Source organism: Rhopalosiphum padi, chromosome 1 (genome assembly GCF_020882245.1).
Source record: "Rhopalosiphum padi isolate XX-2018 chromosome 1, ASM2088224v1, whole genome shotgun sequence".
NCBI lineage: Eukaryota > Metazoa > Arthropoda > Insecta > Hemiptera > Aphididae > Rhopalosiphum > Rhopalosiphum padi.
Window position 1 is genome coordinate 14,095,664 of NC_083597.1, and position 24,228 is coordinate 14,119,891.

Here is a 24,228-nt window from a genome sequence, read left to right on the forward strand (position 1 = left end):
ATATACATATATGAATACTATAATACCATTTAGACCCAACACACATGGATATACTAAAAGAAACAATAAATAAATATACTAAATATATTATATAAACATCATATTTGTTAATATTGTGTACATAACATATAAGTTAAAATAGTTCCTACGATGGTATACGTTGTATACACACAGAGTATATTATAGGCGCCAAAAATGTGTATGAAACCCTCGCCGACCGGCACTGAATGGTTCGAATTTCAAAACGCACATTCTCATCACAATAACCTCGTGCAGCCCGCCGCCGGACGTACATTTAATATATATATATTACACTATAAACATACCATGGACTCAACAGGTCCCTGCGGTGAACTGGCGCCACAGCCCGCCACGACATATTATTATTATTATTATTATTATATATGTGGAACACGCGTATAGTATATAATATATTAAATAAGTACATACAATAATAAACTGTCGTTGTCATTCTCAATCCAATGATTTTGTCATAAATATTAATACAAGTTTAATAATATAACATATTAACACTCACCAGATGGAAAATTGGAAAAAAAATAAGATTGTCACCGTATAAATTATTGAACATAGATTATTAATATTATTATATAGAAGAACAAATTTGATTTTTTTTTTTAAATTGCCAATTTCCATTAACTGCAAGTTTTCTACAATAAATGAAAAATATCGTTTAACTAGTGCAAGAACCAGTAATTGAGTTTTATCTTTTATAACGTGTTACGAAAAACGTAATATTATCTCGATTCTTGACATTTTATAACCGAAGTGTCAAATGTAATAATAAGTACTGTTTAATGTTTATAGTTTATACTAAGATTTCAAATAGGGCGATTTGCTGTTTGAAAATGCTGTTTTAATATAAATAGGTAGATATTTAACATCGCGATTCTCAATTTGATTGATGGCTTTAGGTAGTCTAAGAACTTTTTATGAATGAAAGAGGATTGGTATATAATGAATTATATGAATTAATGAAATCAATAACAATTAATCAGTTTTAAAATTATTAAATCACCCGCATTTATACTTGAATACAACGTTATGTAAGTATTATACTTATCACAGTATTACTAATAGTAATTCTAGATAATAATCACTATTCACACAAAACAGGAATGCATGCCCAAAAAAGTTTTGGGAGTGTTTTTGAAAATCAGTTATTATGAAAAGCAGAACTTTTTTTAATAATTATAAAAAAATTTTTTATGAAAATGAAGTATACTTACAATACTTTTTTTAAATATAAACATTGATACAACAAAATTAACATTCAAATTGAATAAATAAATAACCATACAAAAACTCAAATATTTCGAGTGATGTTTGAGCACTCAAAATATCCCCCTGTGTACGTGCCTGACGTAAAATAATCGTTCACTCAGTGCTAAAACTATTTTCACATCAACGAGAATTAAAATGTAGTTTTTAGGTACCTACTTGTTAACTTATTACAGTATTTCATTTACTATAAATAAATGTAGACTATCTTTTACGAATACCACGTGGCCATACAATATGACGTAAACTAGTATTATAGATTGTACTATTTTATCGCATTAAAAAAAAAAATAGTCACAAACGATTCCTGGATTTGTCTAATGTACATTACTTAAGGGCTGTCTTCTAATATCATTCATCATTCATTTGAGACTCTAACAGTGTTGAAGAAATTTTGCCACCCTGTAGAAATAAATATGCAGCATACATGCACGATACACGTAAAATACAAGAGCCGGTCTCGTTTAGACGGTCGGAGACCACAGCATGTTTGGATGGGGATGGCGACGGCAAGTGGCGACAGCAGGACAATACTATACCACCACGTCGGACCGTTACTTCCGCACTATAAATGCTGGCGACATTTTTACAAAATATAATTTTGCAGGGGAGCGCCGGTCTTTACCTAAACCGGCTAAACCCATTTAATTTATTATCGACGTCTTTGTTGCAGTTGTTATTGTACAAAAATTGTGTACAGGCGCCAATAATTTAACATGTAGACACGCCGCACTGGTTCATTTGCTGTGCATGAATATCGATCGACATAAATAATAATAATCATCTATTCTGTATTCATGTATATATCTTCATATTATATTAAACATTTTTATCATCATAAAAGTTGATGGTTGAAGAACGATAAACATTAATTATCTAATCAATTATTTTAAAATCGAATTCCGTTTTCAATACAGCAACAGGCAACTGCAGTTGCAGTTGCGGAACGGGTTGACAAATCGACCGTGTGGTCAATATCTGCACTGTGCAGGATGCACTTGAGTCTTGAAGTGCACATATTAACACATTTACCGTCGTTTTCTTTCGGTCGACTCCCGGATACATATACACATATAAAAATTATCTATGCTTTATTCTAAGAGTCGCGTATTAATATATTATTACACCAGGGTGGATGGACGGATGATAATCGGGGTACGAGAAAAGAGTGCAGACAACATGCATCACGTCGCGTCTACGTATACGTCATATAAATATATAATATTGTTCTCGTACACGCGTATCACCATACATTATCTGAAATACAATATAATAATATAATACCCGCGTCGTTGGAGAGGAAAAAAACATTTAAAAAAGGGAAAATCAGACTGGACCGTATAGGCGCCAGACGGCTGCTCCCACCCGCCTCATCTGCGTGAGGTACGCGCGTAGTACCTACAGTACCTATCATGGTGTACCCGTATACCTGCAGCGCCACCGATACGCGTTGTACCTACTTCGATCTCGCGCGTGCGTACGAAACTAGTCCGTTCTCACTAACGCGACTGCAGTGAGGAAGAGAATTTATCGCCGGCGACACGTCTCGTCCGCGATATACGCTTATCGCGGAGACCATAATACACAACCGTATAAGATCATTGATCACACATTCACGCGACGGTTACGGTGGACAACAAGCGCGACCACTGTCACACAGACTCACACGCGGCCGTGTCGTCGTACCGGTTTCGCTATACTGCGCTGTCCAAAAAGCCGTACCGCGTGCCCGCTCGTCGTGCATAACGGCCGGTAAAAGTTTCGTCGTTACCAGTGGCCGCGGTTTGAAATCAAACAATCCGCGGTAAGCACGTCTTCGACATCTACGGCGCGGTACACCTGCTGAGACGCAAAATCCGGCAACGGCGCAGCACACGCATCGTTCGCGAACCGTAACAAATGTGCGTGTAACACTCCGTTACAACGTTGCCGCGGTTTGCTCCGGAACGTATCCGTCCGAACGGCCGCCACCGTCCGCCGTTGGATTCTAATCAATGATGCGCGTTTTCCTTTCTCTCTTCCCCCGAACAACAATAACAATAAATAAATAATATAATAAGTTAACACTTACTGTTGTTCACTTGTCCTGTGACTCTGGTCGTAGAATATTTTCCGTGCGTGTGTGTAGTTTATTACGTTTCACGCTCCCGTGCAATGGAGGTGGACGAGTTCGATTCGGGCCGACCGTCGTCGACAATTTCGTCGATAAATAGCCTGTTCTCATTTACCAGCCCGGCCGTTAAGAAACTGTTGGGCTGGAAGCAAGGTGACGAAGAAGAGAAATGGGCCGAAAAAGCCGTCGATGCGCTCGTCAAGAAATTGAAGAAAACCAAAGGCGCTATCGAGGAATTGGAAAAAGCGCTCAGCTGTCCGGGACAGCCAAGCAAGTGCGTCACCATACCGAGAAGTCTTGACGGACGACTGCAGGTACGACTACCACATATTAAAATCAAACCTCCTGCCTATGCCAAATAACTATCGTGGTAATGTAAATGTAATGTGTTTTTTTATGTTCAGGTGTCACATCGTAAGAGTTTACCGCACGTCATATACTGCCGTGTATGGCGATGGCCAGATCTCCAAACCCATCACGAGCTTAAGCCGCTTGACCACTGTCAATTTCCATTCTCTACTCAAAACAAACAGAAAGATGTTTGTATTAATCCTTATCACTACAAACGTGTTGAAAGTCCTGGTAAGCCAATCCCAATTTGAATAACAGTATAAATAGTATACTTTAGTTGAAGTTTAAATGAGAACATTCTATTAAATTATTTTTGTTTCAATATTTCCTCTGAATACAGCACATATAATTAATGTTGGTAGAAATTTTGAATATTAACTACTTAGAAGATACATTTATTATTATCATTATCTCTTTTTCAAGCAGTTCTTTTAATTTATATTACAGTGGATTTTAAATTTAAAAACTTTATGCTTGTATATTACCAAATTGTAAGTAATGATGTCAACTGACGATCATATGTGTACAATTATTTTAGTTGGTATACTTATTTAGTTTTAAAACAATATATTTAAAAATTAATTATACCTACATGTTACATGTTTAAAAGACTTAATTTTACTTGTTGGAGTATTGGACATAAAATTATTTTAAACTAACGAGCACAATATTAGACTTATTTATCTTTACAAGTTATATTATTTACTTTTCAGTGTTACCTCCTGTATTGGTACCCAGACAAAGTCAGCTACCCCCTATGATGTTCCGTCAAATGCCGGAAAATCTTCAGTATAATAACTATAACCAAGGACCCAATTCTCCATCATCAAGTCCTCCACCAAACAGTCCTTTTCAGAGCAGCGCACTGTCAGGTAAATACATTTATTAATAAATTGTAATCAATTCTTTAATTTATTATATATTTTTGTTTAAAATATTTTTTAGAATTAGGAAGTTCTCCTGGGCCTGATGAAAAAGCTATGAGTCCCGCATCTGGAACACAAGTCATGTATCAGGTAAATTATAACAACATTTAAAATTAAATTTATTAATAAATAACTTAACTATAAATTGTTTAACTGTTAGGAACAAGCTAGTTGGGCAAGCATAGCATACTATGAATTAAATAGTAGAGTTGGAGAACTTTTTCATTGCCAATCTCCTGTTGTAGTTGTGGATGGTTTCACTAATCCAAGTAATAATCTAAACCGATTTTGTCTTGGACAACTTTCCAATGTTAATCGAAATCAAACAATTGAAAACACAAGGCGACATATCGGAAGAGGTAATATATAAATATACACATAAGATACAAGTCTGACTAGTGATAATTTATTTTATATTTCACTTGTATTTAACTTTTGCATAAATAAGTACTCAATATTCATACCTACGTGGTGGATATTGAGTTAAAAATATACATAAACAATGATAATTTTAAGTAAATAATGATAATTAAATATATGTAATATTAACCCGTTAGTAGGCACGTAAAAGTGCGGTGCTCACTTTTCCAATTTCTACTATTAAAAGTTGTTAATTGAATAGTGAGAATTTCATTATGAATAATTAATTAGAATAAATTATGATTATTTGTTACAAATGAATTATTATAACTAATTATACTGTGGGCGCGCCTTAACTCAGTTTTAATCTATTTCCTTTTAAACACAAGACTATGGACTGGGTTATTTTATTTATAGAAAAATTAAAATAAACTAATTTAAGATATGCATAGTTTTAAACAATTTAAAAATAAGAATGAATGTCATGCTTATATGTGTTTTCTACCAGGTTAATAGAATCAAGTATTCAAGAAGTCGCTACAAAAAAAGCAGCTTTTACATAGGCTATTAAATTGGGCATCTTTAACTATAAAATGTTAAAATATTATGTTCAATTAGGCGAATGTAAACTTCGCTATTTTTATCATTAGGGTTTAACTTTTTTTTTAATTTGAATGATTGAGACATCACATACAGAAAAACCTTTGTCAGCTAGGTTTCTTTTAATTTTACATCAGTTTCTGGGTGCAATCCATGCATTACGACACGACATTTTTTCGGCTTTCAATTGATATCTATGAAATTCAATTTTGTTATTTTCAAGAACTTTTAATGTTTGTTTAAACTGGTGTTCATCCTCTGTTGAGATTTTTATGTCACCGTTAGCGAAAGTTTTAAGTTGTTGACATTGTTCATGACCGGGGGCTTCTTCAATAGTTAAAATAGTGACTAAATTCTGTATATCGTTGACACTACACGCCGTAATTTGTGGTGGTTTATATACTTTAGATACCTATTGTTTTAATGATATTATTATCAGTTTCTTAGATGCGTTTTTCTTTTTTTTTTTGTGGGCTTGAACTAGCTTTTGAGCTATAACCTGTTTTTTCATTCGTATTTGTATTGTTTAAGCTTTTATTTACAGTAGTATATTTAGTATTAGTGTTACTCACTTGAATATGCAGTAGTTGACTTTGTAATTGCGCATTATTCGCTTGTAATTCGGTTACAAGTTAATGTAATGTTTCATTATCATATTGCAAGTATATCAGAAATGCTTGGTAAACTAAAATGTGTGTTGACGCCGTGGGAGCGTTGTTTCATTAAGCCCATTGCTGGGCAACAGCACGAGCCACCACGTATGATGGCTTAAATAATTTGTGTTAAAACACTTGACACTTGTGTTGTAAGCAAAAAATCATATAAAGATATTTAACTTAATTTAATAAACACTGCACAATTTGACACACACGACCAGAACGTACATGTTATTCATTCGACAGACAAAACGCGACTTTTAGACTGAGTATATTTCAAAATGTATTTGTTGAGAAATATGTCCTTATAAAAACATTGCTAATATAAAATGAAAACTTGATTAAAATTAAAGGTCATTGCTTAGTTGGGTTGATAATTGCCGTTGATTATGAGCACCGCCCACACCCCATTTGCGCCAAAATAAAAAAGGTATGTTCTTTCAATAGCCTATTTGCGCCTAAGCTATAAATAGGAAATAGTATAAAATTAATTTAAATTTTATAAAATATAATAATATATCTAAAAAGTTTCAAATGCCTACAAAAAAATATTTTTGAATTACAACAAAGACTTAAAATTTGTATTTTTATCATTTTATTTTGAATTTTGTCCCTATTTAAATTTCATAAACAATGTATATAGTTAAATACCTTTTTAAACATATTTTTTATTTAATTTAGGCATTCAATTACATTATATTGGCGGTGAAGTATATGCAGAATGTTTATCAGACTCCGCAGTGTTTGTACAGTCACGTAATTGCAATCACCATCATAATTTTCATCCATTAACTGTGTGTAAGATACCAGCTGGATGTTCTTTACGTATTTTCAATAATCAACAATTTGCAACTTTACTCACAGAATCTGTAAATTCTGGTTATGAAGCGGTATTTGAGCTCACTAAAATGTGCACAATTAGGTAAATACTAATTAAAATAATCTTGTAACATAATATTAAAATTAATTTATCTGTTTAGGATGTCATTTGTGAAGGGCTGGGGCGCAGAGTATCATCGGCAAGATGTTACCAGCACACCTTGTTGGATTGAAATACATTTAAATGGACCATTACAGTGGTTAGACAAAGTTTTGTGTGCCATGGGATCGCCTCACAATGCGATATCATCTGTTTCATAGGCCAACATGCTTAACACACTTATTTTTCTAGTATCAAGGTGTCATTTTTATTTTTGTTTTAACTAAATCATCAATATGACTTAAATACACATAAGTTGTGCACAATATTAGTAAAATAATTTTGCTACAAAATACCAGGTATTTTTATATTAAATAAACTTATGAAATTTAACTTTTTGTAAATTTAAATTACTTTTATTTTGCTGTACTATATGTTTGGTGCTCGCTATTCTTATTACTATATATATATATATTTTTTTTTTGTTAAAGAACATTTATTTATTGTTTTTTTATCCTAAATATTTAAAAAAAAAATAAAAAAAATGAAACCTTTTTTTTAAAAAAAGTAATACTTTTGAGACTTGAAAGATTTAAAACATATTATTTTCTTCTAAAACTTATTTGACATATTAGTTTTGAAAAATATGGTGATATTATGCTCTCTAATCAAATATATTTATTTGATGAATTATTGTTGGCAACTTAATAATCACTAAGATGGTGTAATAGTATATAAATACTCATAAAAACTTATTTTACACCTTCCTAGTAAACATAAAAAATTATAGGGAATAATTTTATCTAAATCTATTAAAAATAAAATTTTTGATATTTATATTAGTTAAATAATTTTAAAGATAATCTGTAAAAATATTAAAAATTCATCATCAAATACAGGTTGATTGAAATGGGATATCAACAATCTGGTTTCTTATGAATGTAGATAAAATTTTTCTCCATAATTTTTATAATATATAATTTCACTTGTAAAACCCTTCAGAAAGCTGTATTCTTGAAAGGCTTAAACATCTTTTTCTGTAAAAAGTGTAATCAAGTATTTTTTGAGCAGAGCATGATTTTTTTTCTGTTCCTATTGATTTATTATTGTTGCACTAAAAAATAAAAAATAATTACTTTTTTTTTCTTAAAATTTTCAGCTATTTCCTTTTTAACCTATATTGCACACTATTCTTAAATTACATACAAGTTATAAGTCATAGTGTTCAAATGTTGTTAAAATAATTTTAGTAAATTATATTTGCTCATTCAAAATGTTGTTCATTTTAGTTAATTTATAATTTATTAAATTAATATTGGTATGCTACTTACAATGACAGTAAACTATATACAGGGTGTTTTATGATGTTTTATTTGTTTCTTATTTTTAAATAGTGAGGCGACATGCTTTGTAGTTTGTCTTGATTGAAATAACATAAAACAATCTGTAAATTAATAATTTTTAGTCGTTATTATTTTGTAGTAGGCGTGCAATATGAGAATATTATGTAAGCTGTATATTTATATTGTTGAATTTTTAAATAAGCGTTTGTTCAATGTTCCCAATGCGTTCAGTAATGTAATATTTATGTTTGATTTATTAATTATTATATTGTAATTTTTTTTTTAGTTGTATACATTTTTCCTAAACGTTTTAGTTTATTGTCTACAAAAATATATATTATATTGATCTTATTTTATAAATATTTTGAATGTGAACAATAGTTTTTTTGTGAAAAAAATATATTTTGCTAGAAAGACAATATTATTTCCTGCTGATTATTTTTTTATCCCTCAAACTTCAAATTAAATCGTGAATAATTATTAATTATTAATCATTTAATTTATGTTACATAGTTTGGTAAACAAATATCCATTAAAAACCCACATATTTTCATCCTCAAAACCGTTGCACTACTTTTAATTAAATTTCAAAAATTCACAGAGTGTCTCGTCTATTATCATCGACTATGGCGCTATTTTAATTACTCAATGTCAAGTCAACAAGACTAGTCAAGTGTCGATTGTTACAATTAATTTCTGGTTACTATAATTTATGGCACCGTTCTAACTGCACACGGTCGTTACCTCGGCAGTGAACTGCTGCAAACCACCCCTAACAACACAATTTTCAGATGAGGATTCGACCTGCAACAATGGTGTTAGCCGTGCTCTCGTTTCTAACGTTCGCTGCTGCCGCTGGGTTGACATCGTTAGCCGACGCCGTTTTGATGTCGGTAGTTACTGCCCAAAACAACAGCAATGGGTACACAGCCGAGTTATTCGATTGTCTGGCGAACGTGACCCGAACATACTTTGACCGGCGGACCGTTTACATGTACTTCCGACAGTCGGAAACAGCTGAGTACGCTGCTGCGGTGGATGCATTCGCCATGGCCGTGCAGAGTCCCAAAGTGATAGTGCCGTATTCGTCGTTTAACGCACATGCTTCGCCGCAACAGCCATCGAGGGGCGATGTATTTGCATTCCTGGCCGAAGACATGCTATACACGCAACTGCTGACCGCTAAGCAGCGAAGTCACTTCGTGGTGGTGTGGACAAGGCAGATGCCCATGAACAACATCCGGCGCATATTTCGGCACTTCTGGGACACTGGCAAACACGTAAACGTGATCGGGCTGGTCCGGATGGACGGCGGTGGCGTGAACGCATACACGTACCGGCCGTTCTCCAACTACGGGTGCAACAAGCTAGGCCGACCGTTTCTTCTGGACCGATGGGTTGACGGGCGGTTCCAGCTTGGCACCGATCTATTCTCCGGCATGCCAAAGACCGGTAACATGCTCGGCTGTCCGCTCTGGTGTGCCGGCAACGAACATCCGCCGGACACAGTATTGCGGCCCGGTGACGGCACGCCACAGCAGCCGTTGTGGACCACTTCCGGCGTCGGCGGTAAGGTACTGGAGATCGTGGCTAGGCACATGAACTTCACACCGGTCATCATTTCACCAAAAGGTGACGTGTCAGAGATGTACAGCTGGTACAACAGTGCCGAAGTGTTGGACAACATAACCGCTATGCTAGACTCAGAAGAAGCTGACTTGGCGTTCGGCTGGTATTCGTACGCTACGCACAATAGCACATACAACACCAACACGGAACTGGCTCGAACCACGAGCATTGACTGTCTGGGGTGGGCTGTTCCATACCGGGCGGGCCCGCCACCACAGCCTTGGACTAATTACGTTTACGAGTTCGACAAAATCGGATGGATATTCATCGGCTCGATGTTCGTGATTGTTGTCGGTAATCATATATATAGTTATTATTCTCAATATTATTATAAAGTACTGTTGTCGTTAGATCAGTCGAGACCCGTACCTACAGAGTAGACTATAAGTCTGTTAGACGTCTGTCGAAAAACTCGCGCCCAATATGAACTTTAACCTTTATGTGGACACACTTAGTAACCAAAAATTTAAATAACAACAGGTGTGATTTGATGTTTCGATAAACTATTATTATATAATAGCTTTTGTGTGTGGCCTCAAAACAACTTTCGTTGAGACATTTTTGAATACCTCCTAGGTACTATAATTTATTATTATTAATTATATGTATTGTTTTATTTGCATTTCATTTCAAAGTACTTTGAAAGTATATTTCTCCTAAATCAAACGAACAATCCTCAATCTTTATCCTATTAGTACAAAATATTTATTAGAAGGTACAATTATAATTATGTGATAATACGTACCTAACCTAGTCATATTGTATAGGTAACTACTAACTATATAAGAAGTATATTATGCCGACTTGATGGGAGTGATGGGATCGTTGGGTTTCTATTATATTGATGGAGAATGGAGTATGTACCTAATATGTAATTCTACGCATCATTATTGTATTATTGATTACGATAACGATAATATTATTCTATTTAAATATCTAAAAAAAAAATGTGGCTAAATATTAAAAAAAAACTTATAATTTAGCTAAATGGGTGATTTAGAAAATATAAATGTTATGTAAAAACTAAAAACCAACTCAAAATATAATCTGTTGGTAGATATTTTTCAATTACAAATAAACTGTTACATTTGGAAAACAAAAACCTTATGCTTTGGGCCAAAGCCTTTGGCTTTATACTTTGTTTCGAAAATTATATAATAACTATTTTTTTATACCTCATTGTTTCAAATATTTCAATAATATGAGAAATTTTCTACATCAATACAAAATATATACACGCCAAACATAATACTGGAAGCTCGGCCATTCGGCTAGAATTGCATTAATATCCATAGTCCACACCGACCATAACCACTATAAACAATTATCCAACTATTATAGTAATACAAATTTAATAGTCAAACATTCATTTAATTTTTCATTCAAACTTTCAGTATAGCCAGTATAGGTTAGATATATAAGGCACTATACACACGCGAAATACTGTATTATTCATTTTTAATTTACAAACGTTGAAACGTGCATAGTCAGTAGTCACCAGTATGTATCCAACATTTAAGATCAGTGATCATCCCATATATTTTCCCGTACTTATTTCATTCAAGATGTCATATAATTTATATACACGTTATAAATTTAAAATTTATAAAAATATATTTGAATATACCTAATATTTTTGCTGATCAGCTATGTTGAAAAATCAATAATTCAATAATTTGTCCGATAATGATTGGACCAAGTACCTACTTACTTTCTCACATATACTTTAAAAATAAAAAACATTGCTAATTATTTATTATATTTTATGCTATACGAATAATATTTATATACATATTCTAGGAGGAATACCTATTAGTCTTATTCAAAAAGAAATTCTCTAATCTCTACATTGGTTTAAGTCTAGAAAATTATGGTTGATAATAGATAAACTCTTAAACGTTGATGTTTAGATATAATAAAGTTCACGATTCGCTATAATCAAGCCATGTGTAAACTATAAACGACACAAAACTATAATCAAATAATAATAAACTGCACCACTGCACTAATATAAAATATTGGCGTATATAATTTATTATTACAGGTGTGTTCCATTTCTTTCGAAAACTGAAAAAACTGCACCACGTGGACTCTGTACTGTTTTTCGTGTATCACACGGCCATCGACCAGCCGCTGGGCGTGAGACCTGTGTGGTGCAGTCTCCGCGCGTTCATGGTGCACTGGCTGTGGTACTGTATGGTCATCAACGTGGCGTACAAAGCGTCGCTGGGTAGCTTCATGACGGTACCCGCGCACGGTGCAGAGTTCACCCGAATGGACGAGATACTAGACTCAAAGCTGATCACGATGGCCACGCCGCGGTCGATGCACATAATGAACGCGACGACGGCCACCACGCGGATATCGCGGACGTTCATGAAGCGGCTTCAGCTGCTGCCGCCCACCAACTTCGAGCAGATCATTGACCGGCTGGTGGTAAAGCGCGACATCGCCCTGTTCGAAGTCAAACGGTTCATGTACTACTATTCCATACCCCAGGCCAAGCGCATCAAGGTCAAAATACCCATACGGTTTCTGCCTGGATGTCTGTTGCGCACACACACCACGCAGTTTATGTTCAACGGTGGCTCGTACCTCATCGAACCTGTCAATGCTGTGCTCAGCACGCTCTTCGAGACCGGCATTGTCGACCACTGGATCATACACTTGGGCTCCAACAAAGTGCTACCGCTGGAGAAAATCCGTGGCCGGGTACTCAAGCTGGTCCGGCTCAAGGAAGCGTTCCTGTTCCTGTTTTTCAGCTACGCCGTTGCATCTGCCGTGCTCGTTGTCGAGATCTGTTGGTCTGCGAGATTGCACCGTCGGCTATTATCTTGGCTCGGTCCGTAGCGCATACACACCCGCTGCCCAATCTCACGCGGTGGTCATAAATCACTATTAGTAGTACTATAGTAGTAGCACAAGTGGAACTGCAGAAGTAGTAATGTTGGCATTATTATTCTATTGCCAGTAACATCGTGTTACTGTTCGTCCGCTGATATTATGAGACCGAGTTATACAACTTATACGGCTTGCAATAATATTGTTATAACTAATACCTATTTTAATACATTTCACTTGTCACGGTAAAGATATTCAAAATGTCTTTACTATTCAATTCCCACGGTCAATGTTTGACTTAAAACTTAAAAGTTAAGACTAGCATAACAATTTAGCATTTTTTTGAAAAATAATTATAAACTCAAATTTTTAGCTGTTAACTTCAAATGGTAACCTTGTTATGTATCCATCTCAAATCGCTTTACTTTTGTAAACCTGCAATACTTAAATTGATTATTTCAAAATAATAATATATTAATATGTTACACTCAATGGCGTATTTAGAATTTCTTTAAGGGGGGGGGGTATAACTAAAGTTATCAACGCCAAACGTCCAAACATTTTAATACCTTCTATTAAAGTAATAAATGGATCAAACATAATTAAACATTATAAATATAAGCTTAAAAATGGGAGTCAGTGGAGGAGATATATCTCCATAATCTATAAATACGTCACTGGTTACACTACAAAAAATATAATTTCATTCTAAAGAAACTCCGTGAATAATTAAAAAGAATAAAAGGTAGGTAAATAAGTACCACTCAGCTATTTATTAGGTATTGATTGAGTCACTATTATAGGCTTATTAAGTTTGAATTCAATAATAATTATTAAGAATGAGAATTTGTAAGAGGTAAAATTGGCAAAATATTCACAAAAAAAAAAAACAAAAATACACATAAAAATTAGTGATGGGTCGAACTCTGATTTTTTAAATCGAACCGAACTTGAACCGAACTTTAAATTATTTTTTCGAACTCGAACCGAACCGAACCTTCATATTTTCTACCGAACCGAACCGAAACGAACCTAGAATCATTTTAAGTCGAACTCGAACTCGAACTCAATATTTTTTATCGTTATTATTATAAATGATACATAAGGTGCCTGTTACAGTTTATAACTTTCTATCGCCAATAGTCTAATTATTTCTAAAAAAGATTATCAATTTTTATTTTTTTTAAATAAATTTTGAAGAATTGTACAAATATTTGGTCTCTGAACTATCGTGGTCAGTAAATCAGGTTCGACAAATATTTTCAAGTTCGATTTTCGAACAGTAAAAGATGTTTGATAGTTCGGTTCGAATTTTTTTCGTGCCGAGTTCGAATTTCGAATCGAACCGAACATCAAGCGTTCGGTTCGGTTCGGTTCGAGATTCGAACAGTTCGACCCATCACTAATAAAAATTGTTTTACATTATTAATTATTATATTATATTAAATATTTATTAAATTATTTTACAGCCAAAAAAATAAATGCATCTATGGAAATAAATTAAATTTGTTGTATTGAATATTATCAACACCTAAACGACAAAGATTATCTGAATAAATATTTTTATAATGGGAAAAACTTCTATAAATCTAAAATTATATTTATTTTATTTATTATTTTTATAAATATTTAAATTATATAAATAAAAATAATATTATATTGTTTTGTATACTCGCACAAACATTAAGTGGTGCACTATGGCATATAGTATAGGCAAAAAAGTTACATTATTGCAGTGTGTAATACTTATCCTCATTAATTATACAATAATAGCTGTCCCCGTGCACTTCGTCACCCGTACAAAATGCACACGTGTCAAGTTTGGTTGCCTATAATGCTAACAATGCTAACATTTAGCGTAAGGCTAAAAACAATTTTTGGTTTTCTGATTTGGTGTATAGATGATATACTATACTATATATACTGACATATAAATTAAATTTTACTTAACTGTCCCGCCTAGAGTTAAAATTTTTCAATCTTATGACGGATATAAAATTACACACATTGATCATAATTTCATCAAAATCGGTTGAGTACCTAGTTTCGGAATGCATCGAGAATATCATACTCGTCGAACACCAAATTTTTAAATATTTTAGTTAGGTATTTTCGTATTAGTAGGTATCTATTTTTATTGAATATTATTTAGATTTATTGTGACAATTTATGCAATTGGAGTTATGAATAATATGGGCCGCACAATATGTATATGATGTAGTATATGTATATTTAGTATACCTATGTATATTTATAGATACACAATTTATACAATTTACAGATTTATTTTAATTAGTAGATAACTCAAAGGTTTTTTAATTTAGATTTTAGACAAATTCTATAATTTCAATAGAAACCTTCTCCGTCTATACTATTTCGTTTATATAATAATTAATTGGTAGTTTTATTTTAATATTTTTTACAATCATATTTTCGGACTTACCTATACTGATAGATTTATAACGATTTTACTTTCTTGATTTTTAATCAACTAAGTATGGTACCTAATTGAAATGAAAACAGTCTGGATTTTTAAAACTTCAAGAATTTTCGTTAAATAGGAAAATGATGAAAATGTAACTCAGTTGTAATGAGTATTGAGTTTGAGTAGGTGGATAATTAAGCTAGCTTTAACATAAAATATTAATTAGAGATCCGATATCACACCCAACTACCCAAGTGGTATAACGATTTGAATCCACAAAAACGTCGGCGTGAACAGTCCCAAAATTTGTATTTTTTTAACTTTTCTCCAAAACCATTATAGCTAAAAAGTTGGTTGATAGCTCATTAAAAAGGGATTATATTAAAGTTTTACCTTTATTCATATTCTCACTCCCAGTCTCAGATGTTAGTCGTAAGTCCAGTGGCGCCGATCATATATTTCATGTTAGGGGAAAAAATTCTGGTGTTAGACCCACCTACTAAAAAATGTTTAGTTAGTTACGTTCGAATGGCACTATATTATTTCTAACTATATACATACAAGATAGGTACTGCATAACAAACTATTTTTGATTATCGCCCACCCACCCATAAATATTTCTGGGGAATTTTCCCCAATTCAAACCCGTGTTCGGCGTTAGTACGTATACCAAATTTGAATATTGACAAAACTGTATATTTTAACGAAAAATAACGATTCTATAGGTATAATTATCTATTTTGTTTTAAGATATAACAAAAATATTATTTAAAGACACCAATTCGTGTATTATTATTAACACTAACAGAGAAGTATTCAAAATATTATGTAGATTAGTTTTAAGCTGTTTATGCCATAAATTTATTAACACCTGCAGTGGCGGAGCGTCAGGGGTCTTTGAGATGGCGAACTCACCATAAAAAAGGTAGTAAAGCAATAAAAAAGTTTGAAGAAAATTGTAGTACCTATAATTTAATATTTTTGTCTATTTGGAAAATAATTATGATGGTTTTCGATATTAATATTGATTATTGATAATATTATAATATTTTTACATTAATAATGAGAAGACGGGTGTCATTCAATAATAATATGGGCGAAAAATATCGATAACAACAACTAATTAGGTACTAATTTATGCGATGCCAATGGCAGAAACTTTGAAAGAGTCTAGTCTCAATGTCCTGCACAACATCTATACAATCTACCCCGCCCTCCGTCTTGCATATAAAATTTACACTATTGAGTCTCTCCAACGGCAGACTCCCGAATAAATTTAAATGTCTGGCTAATAATAATATTACAACATAATAATACAGTATATAATCTATGGATATGGATCTATCATATTAATCTATCATCTATGGTAATCATCAATCTTCGCTATTCGTCGTAGACGATTGACGGTTGTAATAATTTTAACGGAGAAAAAATTGACGTACAAATCGTTAAACCGTACTTTAATATATATAATATTTTACACGCATATGCCGTTCTGTTCAGCTTATTTTTATGAAATATCTCAATATCTTCAATTCAAAACGTGGTAAAGACGGACGAGGAAAGGTGTTCCTGGGTCGGCGATGTGGTTACTGAACGTATGGACATTAAATATGACACAACTAAGTTTCACAAAAAAAAATCGATGTTTACGTGAGTTTGATTTTCTATAATTTTGGAGCTTTAATTTACTTTTTTAGACATAAAATAAATACATACTTATTGCACCGGACAATCTGCTACACGCCGGGTGACGTATACGTATGCATATTTTATTCCTGAACGCGCGATGCATAAAATACGTGAAACCAAAAATACATAATCGTCATATTAGTATATTACCAGATCCATTTTATATAATAATTTATATTTATATTAATTGTATAAATAGCATTTTTCATTTTTAACTGACCGAGTACTTGACTAATATAAGTTTTTTTTATCCCTAACAAAAATAAAAAGTTTTCTGAAAAGACGCATTAATATTTTTTTATAATTGTCTGAATTTTGAATTTTTATGACATTATTAGATATTCATTTCATATTTCTGTGAAAACTATTTCTGCTCAACCGATTTTTGTTTTTTTTTGTAGTAATTTAAAAACAAATAACTGTAGTTATTTGAAAATTTCAACAAATGTTAATGTTTGCATTTCTTATACATATAATAATTTTCAAAATATTTTGACTATACACTTATAGGATAAAATAACAATAGCATAATACCATAAATAGATGCATTTATTATATATATATATTAATGTCGCAAATTATCTGAACATATTAACATTAGAACCTATACAAATAGTATGAGTAGGTATGTATTATTCCTAAACAGGACGGTACCGAAACGGGAATGATATAGTCACATGTGTATATAACGAGTCGAATGTGAATAACTACTTGTATTTAGAAATTAATTTTATTGATTTTGTAAGTCCTTCTTTATTATACGTAGATCATAATCTATTAACTATTTAGTATGTAATATTAATTGAATGATTCAACTTTCAAATATTTTTAAAATTATTAATCATTTAGTACAGCCAACCCGTAAACTGCTGTATAGCTACTATAGTAGGTGACTACAATACTACATGTAGACTAGGTTAAGTATGTCACTATAACGAATTTGTCTAATTTGAATTCAATTTTCAATGTATAATGCATTAATACATTGTGTACAATGTAAAATTATGCTGGTCGAAGATTGTCTTATTTGTTGGTGAGAAATTTTACCAAACAACTATTGAAATAATAAAATTATAATTTAAAAAAAAATTCAGGATATACAATTATTATGGTTTTACGTATGAAATTAATTAGATACCAAAAGTTTCGTATGCAAGACAGCTGAAATATAAAAATGAATCCTATAATATCACAAAGAGTTCTATAAAAAAAAACATATGATCTATCATATTATTATAATATTTGTCATCCATGGCAAACATCAATCATCGTCATTTGTAGGAGACGATTAACCATTCTAATATTTTATTGAACAGTCGTCAAACAACAGCCTTCAGTACATGACAAGTGCTCTCATTTTCATAAAAAATTTCAATAATTTCATTCTAAAGCGCAATGAAGACGAATGAAGAAATAAGAGCTAGCTGTTTCTTCGGTGGCTGATGTGCACGTTTGAACTTTAATATGGCACAGCTTGATTTCGTCGAAAAGCGTCGAAGGATATTTACGTAGGTTAATTTTCCTATAATTTTAGGGTAGTAATAAATTTAGTTTTTATACTTTAAATAAATATTTATTGACTTCTACAAGCTGCCACCCCGATTACTTAGACCTATATTTTATTTCCGATAGCCAGCAACTGGCGGGTTATTGTATACGACCCGTTTTAAATTATTAAACGATGAAATCTTTGTTTTAATATTTTATTATTTTGAAGTTCTAGATAATATTTTTTTCATAGTAAATTATTTAAGAATATAAAATTTTATTTTTATCTGGTCCGCAAACTGTTTTTAATTTGTGAATATGGCATGAGAGTTTTAAAAGGTTAAAGTTAAAAAATAGCCAAGAATAAAATAAATTCGTCAATTATACCTTGGATCCTGGACGTAGCACAATGCATGTATATTGATTTTAAAATTTTCTATCTGTTATGAATTCTTGTATCAATTATGATATATTTAGTGCTTTGGGTGGTTTATAGTAAAATAAAATATAAAATTTCATATCTTCTCATAATATCGGAAAAACTGGAATCCTTACACTATAATATACTTGTAAAATGTCGACAAAATTAATTCATTTACAAAGTTTTAATTCAAAAATTCTAATCATAGAATGTTGAAAATTTTACCAACTGTCTACATTATGATTTCCTATACATTGTATAATTATAAAAACATTTTAACTATTTTAAATAATTAATTTTTTTTTTTTAAGCCGATAAAAATTATTGATAGCAAATATGATTTAAAATTTAATACAGTGTTCCTCATCAGTCACTAAATTACTGCAATAAAAAATGTATAGTCACGATATTATATTTTTATAAACGTTTAAAATCAAAATTTTGACAAATTTTGTCTAAATCTATACAATTTTCAAATTATTTTTTCATCAGATATTTATATATATAATATTGTCTTATTATATACAAATTTGATATAGTTATTCTCATTAGTTCTTTTAAGTATAACAAATATAAAAGGTTTACTGGAAAGTCACATTATTTTTTACGACTGAAGTTCAATATTTTATGACTTATTGAGTATTAATTTTTCATCCCTAAAAAAAACTATTTCTTGTAAAACGAGTTTTATATTGTGTTATAGACTATAATACTATACATAGTTTAAAAACAAATAATCTTATACAGCGATAACTTAAAGTCTTAACTAATTTTTTATGAGAGTATTTCTTATTATGTTATTATTTTAAAAATATTTCCAAACTATATATATATAAACAATGTTCTTTATTTTTTTATTATTACAAATTTTTAAAATTTTTAAAATGTTCAAATTATTTTTTTCATTAGTATTTATATAAATATTTTCTTTTTATATCTTCAATTTTAAAATGTTTTATAGGAATTCTCATTAGTTTTTTTAATGCAAAAACAAAAATAAAATGGTCACTGAAAACTTATATTATGACTGTTTGAAGTTCAATATTATATAATTATTATATAAATTAATAAAATATGCTTCTACATTGATTACATTATCCGGGTAACGGATTTTTCATAAAAATGAATATATTTTATTTTAAGTTTAAAAAGTAATTTGATTAACTAAAGCATTGACTAGTGACTAGGTACTATTTGTTACAAGAAACCACAATAAACGAAATGTATGAATTTTTTCTATTATGATATGTGTCTTCAGACACAATATCTACAGACAGAAGTAATTGCATCTAATGTAATAGATAAGTAAGATTAAGTTAAAACACTGTGCGTGATTAGAATAAAAATAATGCAGAAATAATAACTTAGAAACATAACGATATTGATCATAATTCTTTTTTTTAAATACTTAAAAATATAATTATTTTTATTTAGTTCACTATTTACATAGATTAAATTAAATAATTTGTAATCATTTTCATTAGAATAAAATATTAATACTTTGCAATAGCTATAAAGATTTGGTCTAGTTTATATGTTTCAATTTTACGTATGTCAAAGAGCTAAAATATAATAATAAATCCTATAAAATAACAAAGAGTTGTATAAAAAAAAAAATTATAATATTTATCATCCGACATCCATGGCAAACGACAATCGTTGTCATTTGTAGAAAACGATTAACAATTCCAATAATTTTATTGAACAGTCGTCAAACAATAGCCTTCAGTACATGACAAGTACTCTCATTTTCATAAAATATTTCAATAATTTCATTCCGAAGCGTAAAGAAGACGAATGAAGAAATAAACTACTTATATAGCTATTTCTTCGGTGACGGTGCACGTTTGAACTTTAATATGGCACAGCTTTATTTCGTCGAAAAGCGTCGAAGGATACTTACGTAGGTTAATTTTCCTATAATTTTAGGGTAGTAATAAATTTAATTTTTATACTTTAAATAAATACTTATTGACTTGTACAAGCTGCCACCCCGATTACTTAGAACTATATTTTATTTCCAATAGCCGGCGACCGGCGGGTTATTGTATACGACCCGTTTTAAATTCTTAAACGACGAAATCTTTTTTTTAATATTTTATTATTTTAAAGTTCTAGATAATAATTTTTTCTTGTAAATAATTTAAGAATATAAAATTTTTATTCTTGTCTGGTCCGCAAACTGTTTTTAATTTGTGAATATGGCATGAGAGTTCTAAAAGGTTAAAGTTAAAAAATAGCCAAGAATAAAATAAATTCGTCAATATTACCTTGGATCCTGGACGTAGCAATGAATCTATATTGATTTTAAAATTTTCTATCTGTTATGAATTCTTGTAGCAAATATGATATATTTAGTACTTTGGGTGGTTAATAGTAAAATAACATAAACAATTTTAGATCTTGTCATAACGTCGAAAAAACTGGAATCATTACGCTATATACTTGTATAATTTCGACAAAATTAATTAATTTAATAAGTTTTGGTTCAAAAATTCTAATCATAGAATGTTGAAAATTTTACCAACTGTCTACATTATGATTTCATATACATTGTATAATTATAAAAACATTTTAACAATTTTAAATAATTAAATTTTTTTTTTTTTAAGCCGATAAAAATTATTGATGGCAAATATGATTTAAAATTTAATACAATGTTCCTCATCAGTCACTAAATTACTGCAATAAAAAATGTATAGTCACGATATTATATTTTTATAAACGTTTAAAATCAAAATGTTGACAAATTTTGTCTAAATCTATACAATTTTCAAATTATTTTTTCATTAGATATTTATATAATATTGTCTTTTTATATACAAATTTAATATACTAATTCTCATTAGTTTTTTTAACCTAAAACAAAAATAATATGTTTACTGGAAAGTCATTATTTTTTATGACTATTTGAAGTTCAGTATTATACCTATAACTTATTAAATGTTTATTATACACCCACCCTAAAAATAAATATTTTTTCTCAAATAATTTTTATATTTTGTTATAGTTCAAAAACGAATAATCTTAGATACTTAAAACTTTAATTAAATTCTTATGAGAGTATTTCTTACAAATAGTATGTTTTCAAAATATTTTGAAAGTATGTATATTTACGATATTTTGTTATTATTTAAAACATTATTTGTAGGGACATAAAAGTTTTTTTTACATGTTATACTATACGGACACAATGACATTTTTGACATACGTATAGATTAATCTTAAGATATTATTTATTCGAATTATTTGACGAAAGGGTTGTACCTATTAACTCAAAAGTATATAACAAAAATATAATACGGTATAAATTATATTTATTATTTATACAATATTATAATAATAATTATGATAAATGCAATGTTTTCGGAAAAAATGTAGCTTGTCAAACTTTACACAAAAAAAAAAATAAAATACTTAGCAATCAACATATAATATTATAAGTCATAATACATCAAAATTATACTTATTAATGAAGGTTGACTGACTGTTTCTTTCAAATTCAAATTTCACACACTAATTACAGTAATAAACTTAATCACTAATGTATAAACCAACACTGTAATATAATTACTTCTTTATCTTTAATTTAATGTAATTTTTGATTATTTTGTAAAATGGTACTGAAAATTGAATTCCTCAAAGCATTGACTAGGTACTATTTGTTACATGAAACCATAATAAAGGAAATGTATGAATTTGTTTTTATTATGAAAGGTGTCTTCAGATATATATATGTAAGTTTACATGTAAAAATATGTAAGATTAAGTTAAAGCACTGCGTGATTAAAACCAAAAGTATGCAGAAATAATAACTCAGAAACATAACGATATTAATCATAAATCATAATTCTTTTTTTTTAAATATATATAATAATATAATTATTTTTGTTTAGTTCACTATTTTTATAGATTAAATTAAATAATTTGTAATCATTTTCATTAGAATAAAATATTAATACTTTGCAATAGCTATAAAGATTTGGTCTATAGTTTAAATGTTTCAATTTTACGTTCATATGTCAAACAGCTAAAATAGAAAAAAAGATCGTATAATAACACAAAGAGTTCTATAAAAAAAAAACCATAAATTTATCATATTATAATATTCGTCATCTGTGGTATACGCGTCGAAGACGATTAACAATTCTATAATAGTCTTAATGAACAGTACTGAAGTACATGACAAGTACTCTCATTTTAATTTCGTGCTGTTTATTTTCATAAAAATGAATTTTTATTCTCATTTAGAATCACGATTGAAGATCGATATGAAGAAAATTTGCAGTTTCTTCGGCGGCGGTGCACTACTACGTATAGTCTGAAGATTGACACAACTCGGTTTCACGGGAACAGTCGACGCTTAAGTAAGTTTTTTTTTATTTTCTTTTTTGGGATTAAAATTATTTTTTAAACTTAAAAATAAAATATACAAATTTATATGAACAATCCGCGCTAGTCGGACGATGTAGTTGATGTAGACGCATATTTTATTCTCCAGGGTCCAATGAAAAAATAGTACACAATGCCTACTTATTTTACTCATTAGTTATAGTAGAAAAAAATTGTGAGAAATAACAACCATGTATTATTTGTATTATTCGCGATTATATTATATTAGAATAGTAGTAAAATAGTACACCTTAGATATCCTGGACGTGGACGTAGCGAAAAATGTATAATGATCTTACAAATTACAATTATGTAGTTTATTTTTTGTTTGTCATGAATTCTTGTAGCAAATATGCATCAATTTGGTACTTTGGGTGGTAAATAGTAAAATAAAACAAAAAATTTCAGATCTTGCCATAATATCGAAAAAACAAAAAAACTGAAATAATTACGCTATATCCTTGTGTAATGTCAACCCGGAGGACGATTGGCTGTATCATTAAGAAGCACATCTGAATAACAAAAATAAATGTCACAAGGCTGTGTTTGTTTAATACTATAATTTTTTGAACAGTAGTACAGTATATTATGAATATTTACTTAAATTATATTTAATTTTTATGGCTTTTTTTTCAGATAATATACTGTACTACGGTTTTAGGTGTTCTTTTTATTTTAATAATACGTTGATAAATTACTAATTTTTTCAATTTTTTTTCTTATCACAAAGCTAGTTCGTCTTTGTGTATGTTTAAATTTATATTTTTTTA

At 30.4% G+C, this 24,228-nt stretch overlaps 2 protein-coding genes across 2 annotated transcripts; both read left to right on the forward strand.

The window, feature by feature from the left end:
- Positions 1-2,736: 2,736 nt before the first annotated feature.
- LOC132931680 (protein mothers against dpp-like) lies at positions 2,737-8,994 on the forward strand. The gene is made up of 7 exons (XM_060997610.1): positions 2,737-3,729; positions 3,820-3,997; positions 4,480-4,638; positions 4,712-4,782; positions 4,853-5,051; positions 6,990-7,230; positions 7,289-8,994. The coding sequence occupies exons 1-7, from the start codon at positions 3,457-3,459 to the stop codon at positions 7,446-7,448; spliced, it is 1,281 nt and encodes a 426-aa protein (XP_060853593.1). The 5' UTR covers positions 2,737-3,456; the 3' UTR covers positions 7,449-8,994.
- Positions 8,995-9,126: 132 nt separating this feature from the next.
- LOC132931679 (uncharacterized) lies at positions 9,127-13,532 on the forward strand. Its single transcript, XM_060997609.1, has 2 exons — positions 9,127-10,493; positions 12,244-13,532. Exons 1-2 carry the CDS (start codon positions 9,362-9,364, stop codon positions 13,047-13,049), a joined length of 1,938 nt encoding a protein of 645 aa, XP_060853592.1. The 5' UTR covers positions 9,127-9,361; the 3' UTR covers positions 13,050-13,532.
- The last annotated feature ends 10,696 nt before the right edge of the window (positions 13,533-24,228 follow it).